Source organism: Poecilia reticulata, chromosome 15 (assembly GCF_904066995.2).
Source record: "Poecilia reticulata chromosome 15, P_reticulata-male-v2, whole genome shotgun sequence".
NCBI classification, from domain to species: domain Eukaryota; kingdom Metazoa; phylum Chordata; class Actinopteri; order Cyprinodontiformes; family Poeciliidae; genus Poecilia; species Poecilia reticulata.
Genome location: NC_088844.1, coordinates 15,690,963 through 15,703,486, shown reverse-complemented (window position 1 = coordinate 15,703,486; position 12,524 = coordinate 15,690,963). Strand labels below are relative to the sequence as shown.

Below are 12,524 nucleotides of genomic sequence, written 5' to 3'. Positions count from 1 at the left end.
CTGGGATATCTGCTGCGAGTCTGGCATCTAGAATGAGCCTGTGTGCAGGGCATGAGCGATATTAATCAGATCGCGACCCGATCTGGTGGAATGTGAAATTAAATGAAGGCAGAGTGAGCTGCACGCCTTTGATTGCCACCTGCTCATGTGTGTGTGTGTGTGTGTGTGTTTTGTTTGTCTGCAGGCGAACGAGTATTCCCTCCCGTCCCTGAATGCCAGCCTGGAAGATGTGAAGCCCAGCCTCTCCACCAGTGCCAGCTCCGACCTCGCTTCCAGTGTCTCGCAGAGCTACTCTGTTGTGACAGGTACAATCTGATTCATGCTGCACTGGGCCTTAAAAGAATGCGCGCAGGTGCAGCAGTGAAAGACACTTACACCGAGGTGGTCAGCTCAGTCAGTGAGAGGAACACAGCAGAACAATGTCTTCTGTGTGCTTTTAGCTTCCTAAAAACTCCTCCCTCGACTCCGTTCACCAGTCTAACTTCCCAGAGTTCCTACGTAAAAAGATACATAAGCATGGTATAAAAAAAAAAAAATTAAAAAAAAAATTGCTCTGTGAAATTTAAAGAAGCGCTGGCAGAATCCAAGATGCTGGACACAATGTTATTTTCCCCTCTTTGGAGGGTTTTACTTTCACAGCCCAAATTTTTTAATATAAAAAAATCAAATGTTTTTTTTATTTTTTCTTGTCTTGAAAAAAGTGTTTATTCGCATTTTGTCACATTAGGAAAAACACTTCCAAATATTTTATAAGGAATAAAAAGTGGTTGATCAACACAAAATTGTGGAGAAGTTTAACCCCTTAACTGCCATGCGGAAAATGCTTACATGTTATCCAATGGGTCCATGAGGACATCGGCGTCTTCGTGACCATTAAGGGGAAATATGGCAAATGGCCTGTGCTTGTAAAGCACATTATGTAGTCCAGAGGACCACAACGCCCTTTGCGCTACAGTCAGCCATTCACCCTTTCACACACATTTATACACTGATGGTGTTGAGCTACATTGTAGCCACAGTTGCCCTGGGGCAGTCTGACAGAAGTGAGGCTGCCATGCAGAGGCGCCTCTGGGACCTCTGAGCCCCACCATCAGGCAAGATGGTTGAAGTGTCTTACCCAAGGACTCAACAGCTGAGACAGACAGAACTGGCAATCCCCTGGTTAGGATTTTGTAATACTTGCCCCATCACCCCCCTAAACAAGGCTTAGGTTATATAATAATACTCTAAATGTTGGACATATCAATATTACACAACAGCAGGCCCATCAAGACATGGCCCTCCAACTTATCTGGCAGCTTATTAACACTTATGAGGCCAAGCTTTGTAGTGAGCGTTACAATAGAAATTTTGCTACTAATTGTTAGTACTGTCGTGGCATCCACTGTTATAAAAAAAATCTGCTAAATGTAAGTTGCCTCAGCAAGGCATAAAAGTCATTTCTCCAGCTATCTGGGGTGTAAAGATATGCCCAACAAATTGCCAAGAGCCCATTAGTAACCTAAGAGGAGCTACCAATATTTGCTGCTCAGGTAGGAGACTTTGTCAACATGACAATTGGTAATGCACTCCATAAATCTGTGCGTTATGGTGGATCGGCGAGAAATTATCTATTGTTAAAAGGAAGACATAAATATTTTATTTTGCAGTTTACTGTCATGTAGGAGACAGCAAAGATGTGGGCAGTGGGTATGCAGGGTATGAAATGCATAGGGGCGCAGCACCAGAGGGGGCGCCAAAACCCCGTCTGGAGGGGGCGGTGCGCCGATGATGTTTTCCCATACACTTCAGCGCGCCTTACGCTCCTTCACCTTGCGCACATAACGAGGTAAATGTAACGAGTTTTACCCTTCACGTATCGTCGCCTCGGGAAGGGGGAGCGTCGCTCCTTCACCCTGACGTTCTTTACCTCAGGAGAGGAGGGCGGGGGGGCAATCTATGTTTTCGCATCCACCTGAATAATGTGTAGTTGCGCCACTGGATGTGGGAAATAAGATGCTGTGGTCAGATGAACTTACACTCGCTGCCTGTTGTGCAAAATGCTAAGTGTGGTATAAAGCTGTCACCCTGAACACACCATTCCCACAACGAAACATGGGGGTGGCAGTATCATGCTGGGAAGATGGCATTCCTCAATAAGCACAGGGAAACTGGGCAGAGGTGACTGGAAGATGGATAAAGGTAAAAACATGAAACTTTGCAAATGTTTTTAAAAGTCGGAAATTATCTTCCTTCCACTTGATACTTAGGCACCACTTTGTCTTGGTCTATAACATAAAATTCCAACAAACAACTCTGTGGTTGTAAAATGAAATTGTGGAAGGTGCTTTTGCAAGACACTGCAGATAATGTATAAATTACTAATTTATGGTGTTTCAGACAAATTGCTCGATACTATTTAGTGAAAAATCTCTTTCAACACACTTTGCAAAGTATTTTGTGTTTTGTCTTTGAGGTACAGAACGAGCTGATTCACTGCCTGAGCCCATTAGATCCTACAGGTCTTTCACAATTACTGCTTCTAGCCTCCTAACTGGCTGCTGTTTGCCCAGAATGGCTTGCTAACAGATTGACTGTGAGTGTTTCTCAGGAGAGACAGCTGCTGTCCTCGCACTGCCATCAAAGACTATCATATCTCTTTGACTGACAGCAGCTAGAATAGGACAGTGGCTGGTTAGCTTGCTACAACCACAGACAGCCACATAAGTATAATGGCAAAAAGCAAAGATTGTTTTTTTCTTTTTCTTCAAACCTATGGCACATTTTCACTTTTACCTTCCTCTGAGAGACAGCAGGCATGTAGGTGCAGTGAATCAGGTATTTTTGTAGCATCTGTATTGCTGTATGACGTCTTTAGCTCTGCGGTCCAGGCTGATAGCCACCTGGATAATTGACATATTGCTTCATTGTGACGGCCGAAGCCCTCTCCCAGGAGAGGTTAAGTTTACTGAGGGCCACACTGACTCTCTAAATACGCTAGGGTTTTAATAAAAGTCCCACATTGGTGCAGTGGGAATCAAAGTCAGCGTGTGTGTGTGTGTGTGTGTGTGTGTGTGTGTGTGTGTGCGTGTGTGTGTGTGTGTGTGTGTGTGCGTGCGTGGGTGTGTGCGTGCGTGCGTGTGCGTGCGTGTGCGAGCGTGGGTGTGTGTGTGTGTGTGTATATATACCTGTATATGTGTGAGCTGGTCAGGAAAGAGGACAGCATGATTGAAATACTGCAGTAGCCCATTTCATATGATCCCTCTAGTCTGGCCCCCGTCTTGGGCATGGAGTGATGGGAAAAGAAAGACCCCCTTTTTATTCCTGAACATGTGGGAGGTAGCTTTGCTCGGGAAAGTTGGGCCTCAGGAGAAGAAAGGTGTGTTTTTGTCTTTTATGCAGGGCTCCTCCTATGAAAGCGGTCTCGCTCTGGGGAGCAAACTCATAGCAGGTGGCCTTCAAGTCCACCTGGGGGCCTGGGGCCTCCTAAACCAATGCCTCTGAGGGAGAGAGGTTGCATTAAGAGAAGGCAAAACTTTTCAAGAAGTGCAATTTGACAGAACACATCAGTGCAGCCATTTAATTAAAAAAATGTACATGGGAGCTCTGAACACAAACAAAATTAAACTCACAAGTAATATCCAGTAAACTTTATCACTTCAATGACGCAAAGGAACACATGAAGCAGTGTGTAGGTTGTTAGTGCGCAATATTATTATATTTTTTTTTTATGCCATTAGCAAACCCTGTAAATAGGAATGTATGCCAAGGCTGAGAAACTGCTAAATTACCTCCCTCACTTAGGCTGGAATCCAATTATCAATAAATTATGCTCTCATACTGGATGGAGCTATGAGATTATATTCATTCCTTAAATGTTTTCTGCTTCCAATTAAAATGCATACCGTTATTGATCTTGTTGATTTTTATGTCCTGGAATTTGCATAATCTATTAAAGATGAATGATTAATGAACTGCTTAGTTTTGCATTCCAGGGGCCCCATAGAGAAAGCAAAGTCGGCCATCTTTTGTGTCCTCTGTTTACCCTAACGGGTAAAATGATGCAGTTTATTTGGAGGAACGGTGGCAGCAATGTCACAGAGTTAGTTAGCACACACACGCACACACACGCACACACACGCACACACGCATACACACACACACACACGCACGCACACACGCACACACACACACACACAGAGATGGCATTTAGGAGGATTATTAAAAATATGCAATATATTAGTTAATGATTAAAAAAGCCACTGCACTTTAGCAAATTATTCCAATTAATAGAATATTCAAATGCAGTGTCTTTAACATATGTGTAAAAGGCCTCATCATAAATGATTCTATTGTTGCGTTAAAAAAAATGGTGTATAGTTTTTTATAAAGAGACACAATACTTGGCTGCCTTAATGCTTTGAACAAGGACATCAAGACAACACTTAGTCTTCCACCATAACATTTCACAAAGCTGTATATTTGGAGGGATTTTGGCTGATTTTCTTTGCACTGTTTCTCTATATTCTCCAGATCTAGAGAATGAAGAAAAACTGTTTTTGGAATCATTTCTGTGCTAATTAACCTTCCTGTTTCCTATTATCATTGTGTTGAAAAACTCATTGTCCATCCTATTTTCATTTAGCTAGTTAAATAAGCCATGTTTTTTATTTTAAATATTTGAGTATCGTGATTAATTGCAATCCACTTTACCAAGGTTACCCAGGGCCTTTGTACCGGATAAAGACCCTTAGCATCACAGATACTCTGTCCATGTTTAAATGTGGTTGTGTTTTTCATAAACCATTCAAGAGTTTAGTACATGGAACAAATGACATTTTAAGACGCTTCTTTTCTGAGTTGACAGGAATAGAACTAGTGAGAGTTTAGCGAGGAGCAAGCTGGGTTAGATAATCATTCTCAGCAGAGCCTTCCAGGAAGCCGAGGTGTAAATGGTCGCCCCTGTGAACTCCAGCAGATGTTAAAAATAAAGCTGGTAGTTTTACATTTCTTTTTTTTTTTTCGCATCCACTTCACAGCCACACCGGGTGACAAACAGTAAACCCAATCAGCTGAAAGAGCTGAGTGCTTTACTTTAGAGGACATTTCAGCTGCACACATACAAACGAATAGAGGCTCCTTTTTTTATGACTTGGCAGCACCAGCTTTTTTTTTTTTTTTGTGCTGAGTTGCAAACAATACACAGCTACCTAACCTGTGGAGCCTGGTGTGTGGCCTGGTGACAAATGGTTCGTCGCTGCTCAGTTAACGGCTGCAGCCCCAAGCTTAGAAATTAATTCTTTCCCTCCCCCTTCTCCCTTAATACTCATGCTAACCTTTGAGCACACATTTGATAATGAATTATGTTAAAACTGTGGACTGTGAGGGCATTTGACTCTGCAAACGGTCTGTGCTCAATGGATGCAACGTTCAACTTCTTGGTGTAAATGGTCATAAATCATCACATATACAGCGAGCAAAAGCACATTTGTGAATTGCTGTTTGCTGAATTCACACACTGGAAGTTTGAACTCAAAGGGATGAAAACTTTTTGCTCTAGCAACCAATGTGCACCAAAGTTCCTCTATGTACATTTAAAACTTAGACGCTCACTTGAGAGTAGCCAGTTGTTGGTGTGTCTGAAAGCGTCTCTCCGAGGATCGGTACAGGTTCCCTAACAGTTTATTTCTATGGTTGATGGGGTCTGTAGATGTGGAATCAGTGGTCGAGCGGAGACAGATGTTGGAGAACTCTATACCATTCTCCCCTCTCGCAGAGATGTGTTTGCAGGGGGAAAAAGGTCCCCATGGACTCCAAGTTTATCTTCCATCTCCATCATCAGGCCCCGGGATTTGACAGCCTCCCTTTCCCCCCCCCCTGTGCTGCTTCGTCTCCAGGACAATAAGCAGCACCATGTCTGATTAGATTCAGAGTTCAGTGGTCTTGAACGCAGCATTTGTATCAGTTGTTGACGCTCCGTAACAACCGAACGTTTCACAACGGTTGCCCAGGTGCTGAGAAAACAGAAGCAAACTGTAGAAAACGCTGGAGGTCTCGAATGGAGTGGAAACAAATGTGTCCTGAACCACCAATAATCTGATGCAATACTTCACTAAACAGGCTGTCTGAACGCTGCCTGTTGCAGGTGATAATTTCTTAAAAAGCATTAAGATTCTTTTCAATTTCATCTCCCTTTTCTCATTTAAGTTCCAAGATACAATATTGCCATAACTCGGTTGTAAATTAGTTCCCCGTTGTAAGCAGTTATTACCATCCCTGCAATATCTTCTTTTAATACGAATCCTGATTTAATACGAATCCAACAGCGTGATGCTAACGTTTAGTCCAAGGGGAGGCAAAGAGCAGAGTGGACTACTAACTTCTTAAACAGCTGAAATCTTTGAAATGTCAGTGGTTATGTAAATGTATTTTTGTGAATATTCAAGCAGTTGTCAAATTTGCATAGTTTTAGATGGAAGACTGTGATTATATATACGGAAAGTGGTGATTTGGAGGCGGTGCGTCACCAGTGGTCTTCCTGTAGGAAACGTGTAGTTGAAACAAAACCTGTAAAGCATGTAAGCGAAGAGTGTAAAAAGCACATATTATAGCGGTCAGAGTAACTTTTTTTTAATGGTATTTCTGCACTGCCTTACTTTTCTATCTGGCTTTTTATGTTTTATAAAGTAAGCTCAGAGTAATCAGGGACAAGGGACACAAACCTTTTATGGCAATTTTATTGTATGTTTAGCTGAGAATGTTTTGTGCTACGATCAGCCTGCAGGGTAACAAGACTTTTGAAAACTGTTGTAACTTTGAAGACTTAAAGTGCATGGTGGGTATAATTAACTGAAGAGCAAAGTTAAGCATCAGGTTGTTGCCATTTTGTCTGAACACTATATGTCCTACTTGGATTTGGCATGTGACAAAGTTTTGTTCTGTCCAATTAAATCCTAAAATGACTCATCCTGATTTCAAATAAGCTATTTTTAATGAGCCAATCTTAGGCTATAGTGAACCGTTGTCTGTTTTTTTTTTCTGTTCAAGTGAACATTTAGAGCTATCAAAGGGTTGCGGAAAAGCTGCTACAAAGCACTTAGCTGTGTTGCCGGATTCTCGTGCATTTGCTTTTGAGAGCTGACAGTGTTAAATCCCTCTTCAGCCCTTATCTTAATGAGGAATCGCAACACACAGTCCTGTTGTAAAACAACAATGATGGGGGAAGCAGCTAATGAGGCTATCATGGTGTCGGGAGGGGCGAAAGAGCCATCTCAGGGCCCCGGCAAACAGAGTAGGGCTCTGCTGCGCGGCGCGGAGGGACCGAAGAGAGACAGAGCTCACATTGATTGCACAGGTTCGAGAGGCAGAGCCGGATGGAAACCGGAAGATGCCAGGACTCATCAGCTGAATTAGATCAGCGCTTGATGTTTTGAGCTGCCTGCGAGCTGATTGTTTGCTCATTCTGCTGCGAGAGAGCAGCCGTGAGATTATGCTGTTTGTTTTCCCAAAACCATAGGGAAATTTTTTATGCGTTTGAGCTTGATTGATCAGGCACGATGCGTTCCTGCAACATTTCACTGGTGTATGTTTACACTCAGTCGGATGAATTACTTCGGGGGTGCGTATAAGATTATTATCATAAGCTATGTAAATGAACAAATCAGACACTAAATGCTGCTTTTCTGTTCAGTATTCATGCAAGATTCCTCACTCCTAAAAGATATATAAAGCCTTTTTAAATCTATTATAAGAACATATACTCTTATTGTGTGTTTTTTTCATACCTCCATCTCATCTCACATGTGTGACTGACTCAAATTTAAGTACAGAATGTGTGGCAATGTATGTCTGCATCCTATCAAGTTTTTTCTTTCTTTTTTTTTTCTTTTTCTTCCACCTGCCAGACTCTCACCCGTCATATCCGCCTTCCATGTGTGTAAAGCGGGAGCCCCATGAGGCGTCCTTTGCCCCCTTCACCCCCTCCTCTGTTGGGGATTCTGCTCTAGCTGACATCTTACCCCACCAGTCCAGCCTCTCTGTAGATGCCTCCACTCCCAGCTACCTTCCCCATGCCCACGGCCCCTGCTACAGCCAGTATGCCAGCCAACCCTTTATAGCAGGTACAGCCCATGAGGCCCGACAGCCGAATAAAAACACGAAAAATTGTCCAGCTGATTTACCTCTGTGCTCACTTTTGCCCGTTTAGCAATTCTCGGTTGCGCACCAAATTAAAACAGCCACCTTCCCATGGTGCTTTTTGGCTCTACTGTTGTGGATACAGGAGCTGAACTGACTGTTCGGCCCTCATTATCAGAAGCTGGGCTCTTCCCCTCTCAGCAAAGCTGCTCTCCAGTTCTGACCTCCTGCTCATCTCTTGGGTTAACAATAGACCTTCTAGTCCGTCCAGCCTCGTGACAGGCTCAAAGTCACTGGGGTCAGGGGAGGTGCAAAAAGGGTGGAGGGCTGGCGATGACTGCAAAAGCGTAGATGCTGTTGCCAGGGATTGGCTTGGACCCGAGGCACCCTTACTTATCAGGCCCGGTGTTGTCACTGTTAATTAAAAGTCTGAATATGGAGCAGAGTGCAGAGATAGTTCTCGCTGGTACAATGTTCTTGTCAGTTTTAGCTGCCGAGCTTAAATAACTAATGTGATGTTGCAGTCTATTATTTATAACACGAAGGTTTTACACAAATTTACCCCAATAGAGTTGGAATAAGCGTCATGATTTTGCAGTTCTGTGGGCCAAACCAAAAGTCATGCTATCTCAAGGAGTTTTATTTATGCCTGTTGATTTGGATTAAGTTAAACTTTAAGTCAAATAAAAAATAAAAAAAGGAATCTATAATTACAGTTTTTTTTAAAGAACTGCAATATGTATGTTTATGAATTCAAGTACCGTTTACTAAAAATCAGCTGATTGGATATGTGAAGACAGATTTTTTGCAACTACAACTTTTGTGGCGAAATGACACTAAAATGCTGCATGCCCCATTTTATTTATTTACTTATTTTACTTTACCAATAAATGTAATCCTGTTATCATCTGAGGTGTAGGCCAGAAAAGAGTGAAATACTTTAAAAAAGGGGGTTCAAAGTAAGACAGACATAATAAATTAATGGTAATAAACATGTTGTAACTCATTTTATGACATTTTCTCTCCTGTAGTCATTGATAAAAATTTTATGAACATAACACTCTGAGGCTGGCGATGGCAATTTTCACTCAAATGTCCAGAAAGAAATTTCTATTTTAATTTTGCAGCAATAAATTAGCTTTCTTTACGTCAGTACCAACTCTGTACTTCACTTTATAAATGTATTGTTTGTTGGTGTGCATTGCAAAAAATATATATATATATAAAAAATTATTCACAATGGTGCTTCACTTAAATACATTATATGCTTCTTGTGCATGCAATCTGAATTTTTATAGAAGTATTTTAAGAAAGCTTATATTCTTTAATAATTGTGACTTAATCTTGCTAAAACAATGATTTTTTGTTCAGCTAAAATGTGCAATACTACACTAAAAATACTGTATTTAATTTGTTTAATTGGTTTTTCTATTCAAGCATGCTAGTCATAACACTTTAACTTGTACCTGCAGGTCGAGAAATGGCGAGCACCACTTTACCTGGATACCCACCCCATGTCCCCCCCACAGGACAAGGCAGCTACCCCACCTCCACACTTGCTGGCATGGTTCCTGGTAGGTCAAGCATGTATTTATTTTTCTGGTATCCTGATAATTGTACTGCTAGCAAGCACAATGAGCCTTCCTTTCAAAGACTCTCACAGAGCTTGAGGTCCTTTAGGAGTAAACACCTGTTTGCCAAACATTAAGATACAAAAGCACCAGTGGAAACAGTGCAGAGCTTTTACTCCCGGATTGAAGCGAGCTCGTTTTAGCTTTAGAAGTCTGCGGTTACTGTGCGGTTAGCGTCTGTGGATGAGGACATTAGATGAACTCGATAGACGATCACCACAATCAGTGGCCGTGAGATAGGACAGTTCCTCTCAGTTACACTCCAGCTCCCAGCGCTCATTACCCTCGCCGTTTCCACATGCGGCGCGCTCTCACCAGCCCCGTCGATAAACACTGCCTGTGCTCCTCTCCTCGCCTCCACGGACACGCAGGGCTACAGAGCGTATCTCTTTCCCCTCTACTTAACCTGTAGTTCAGGTTCACAGCAAACAGTTAAGGGTCAGAACACAGAGGCGTAGAGGGCCTGTAAATATTTAAATCACTATCTCTCTCAGGGACGAGCTCGAGTTACACGAGCAGCGGTGAGGATGCTATAGCAGCCAGTGTGTGTAAATCTGTCGTCCAAACAGCTGAAGACACAACCGCCTCTGTTGTTTAAAGACATACACGGCTCAAACCTCAGGAGGCAGCACTCAAAACAGTCTTGCGGATTTTACAGCACTCAAAACAGTCTTGCGGATTTTACAGTACAACCTGGAGTGTGTGCATTACCAATTAAAGATTACATTGAGGCAAAATTTAATGTTCGTTATTTCAGAAGCAAAATACAAATACCTTCAATATCTATAATCTGTAGACTTTTTCTGCTTCTGAGAGGTCTGCTGACTGACCCTAAACAATGGTAAAGCAAAACCCATTTTTCAACCACCCGCTGATGGAACAGCCAGGTTTTATAGTCCTACAAGGAAGAGACATTTAGACACCCTGGACATCACTCTGGGAATCCCTACGAACTGGACATGACAGACAGAGAGAGAACCTGGATGTATTACGACGTGCTAGAGAAAAGGATCAGTTCTTTAACAGACAGACAAGAATCCTGGATGTATAGTAAAAAGGGCAGAGGAGAGACAATAGAATTGAAAAAGAAGATTGCTAAAATGGAAGTGATTTGATTGGATGATAAATAAATATATGAGTTGTACAATGCAAAATGCATATATTTTTCTGTTTACAGTTATCTCCATTAATGACTGATTGTCTCTGTTTTCTCACCAGGGGGTGACTTTTCTGGAAACCCTTATTCTCATCCCCAATACACAACCTACAATGAGGCTTGGAGGTTCAGTAATCCAGCGTTACTGAGTAGGTACATCCACTGACTTTGTCTTCATTCCCGTGAAGTTGTACACAAAGTTGTGTACAACTTTTACACAAAGTTGTACACAACTTTGTATAAAAGTTGTGTACACTCTCAACTCAATTTTCCACATTAAAATAATGGTTCTAAATTCTGTTGATTGGGATTTTATTCCATAAACCAGCACACAATAGTGCGAAATTATGACGGAAAGTAAAATAATAAAAATGATTTTCTATTTTTTCAACAAATAAATGTTTTTTTAAATGTATGATAAGACATATTTAATCTGAAAACCTAAATAAAATCCAGTCAGTTATAAAAGTCATTTAGCAATTAAGTAGAGTCCATCTGTGTGTAAATCGTTTTCAGAATAAATTTTGGCTATACATATATCAAAACGCTATGAATCATGAATTATAAGTTATAAACTCTGCAATTAACTTGATTTTAATCAAGTCCCATTACTAATTATATATACATACAAAATCACATTCATATGTTCGAGAAGCCTAGTCAAAGTCTAGGGTAGACTTAAATCTAAATCTAAATCAGTGGCAAGACTTTTAAAGCAATCTAAACACATTTGCAAATAAAAATCTGAACAGGTTTTATTATCCAGAAGTGCAAAGTAGAGTCCTAACCCAAAAGACTTTCAACTGTATTTGCAACAGTGGGGCTGAATATTGTTTAGCATACTTTTCTGTAATTTATTTGTAAATACTTGTGAGTCTACTATATCTTTCACTTCACAAACCTTAATAATATAGACTGCAATGGGACAAAATGTAAAAAACAAACAAACAAAAAAACCTGTGTACAAGGCAAGGCAGTGTAACTGATCAAATTTAAATGTGTTTTCTGCTCTTTTATAATCGACTAAAATCACCAGACGCTGTGACTGTCCCTTTTAGAGACAGTTGTCCTGCATCATGTTTCCAACGGTTTCCAACGGCTCGTTCTTCTGTTAACTTTCAGGTTCCCCTTATTATTATAGTGCCGCATCCCGTGGCTCCGCGCCTCCCGCTGCTGCCACTGCCTATGACCGCCACTAGTCACCCCGGAGACCAGCTCAAACTGCAGGGCCGGAGCTTCAACCTCCACGTTGTTCCTGTCTGAGAAACACTGGGACCTTTTCATCTTACGCGATAAGGACGAACGAGGCTGGAGCCGGCGCACCCAGCTCTAGCTTTTACGCATTTTGGGTCAGAGCAAGAGGGGTGGGTGGGTGGGGCTAGGGGGACGCGGGGGGGGGGGGGGTTCCCAAAGGAGTTTGGAGCCTGTAAATTCTTCACAGGCTTGAACATTTCCAGAATGACTTCAACAGAATCTATAAATATATATATTATCAAATATAAACTGAAGAAAAAAAAAACTGTGTGAAGAATACCATGTGGAAAAATGTTTGTGGGATTTATATATTTTTTTTCTTTTGTCTTTTTGTTGCTGTTGTTGTTATTTTATTCATGAATCCTCAC

The 12,524-nt window shown here is 41.6% G+C and overlaps 1 protein-coding gene across 14 annotated transcripts in view; it reads left to right on the top strand.

The window, feature by feature from the left end:
• The window catches only part of pax2a (paired box 2a), a 33,887-nt gene extending 21,626 nt beyond the window's left edge, over positions 1-12,261 (top strand). For 5 of the 14 annotated variants that reach the window (XM_008429515.3, XM_008429510.3, XM_081616312.1 and 2 more), the window contains 5 exons: positions 185-305; positions 7,884-8,099; positions 9,588-9,689; positions 10,965-11,051; positions 12,044-12,261. In XM_008429515.3, coding sequence (XP_008427737.1) covers positions 185-305; positions 7,884-8,099; positions 9,588-9,689; positions 10,965-11,051; positions 12,044-12,165 — 648 coding nt within the window. In that variant the 3' untranslated portion in view covers positions 12,166-12,261. Of the gene's footprint in view, positions 1-184; positions 306-7,883; positions 8,100-9,587; positions 9,690-10,964; positions 11,052-12,024 lie in introns of all 14 variants that reach the window. The other 9 variants (XM_008429526.3, XM_008429519.3, XM_081616315.1 and 6 more) reach the window with 3 other exon arrangements.
• Positions 12,262-12,524: the final 263 nt, after the last annotated feature.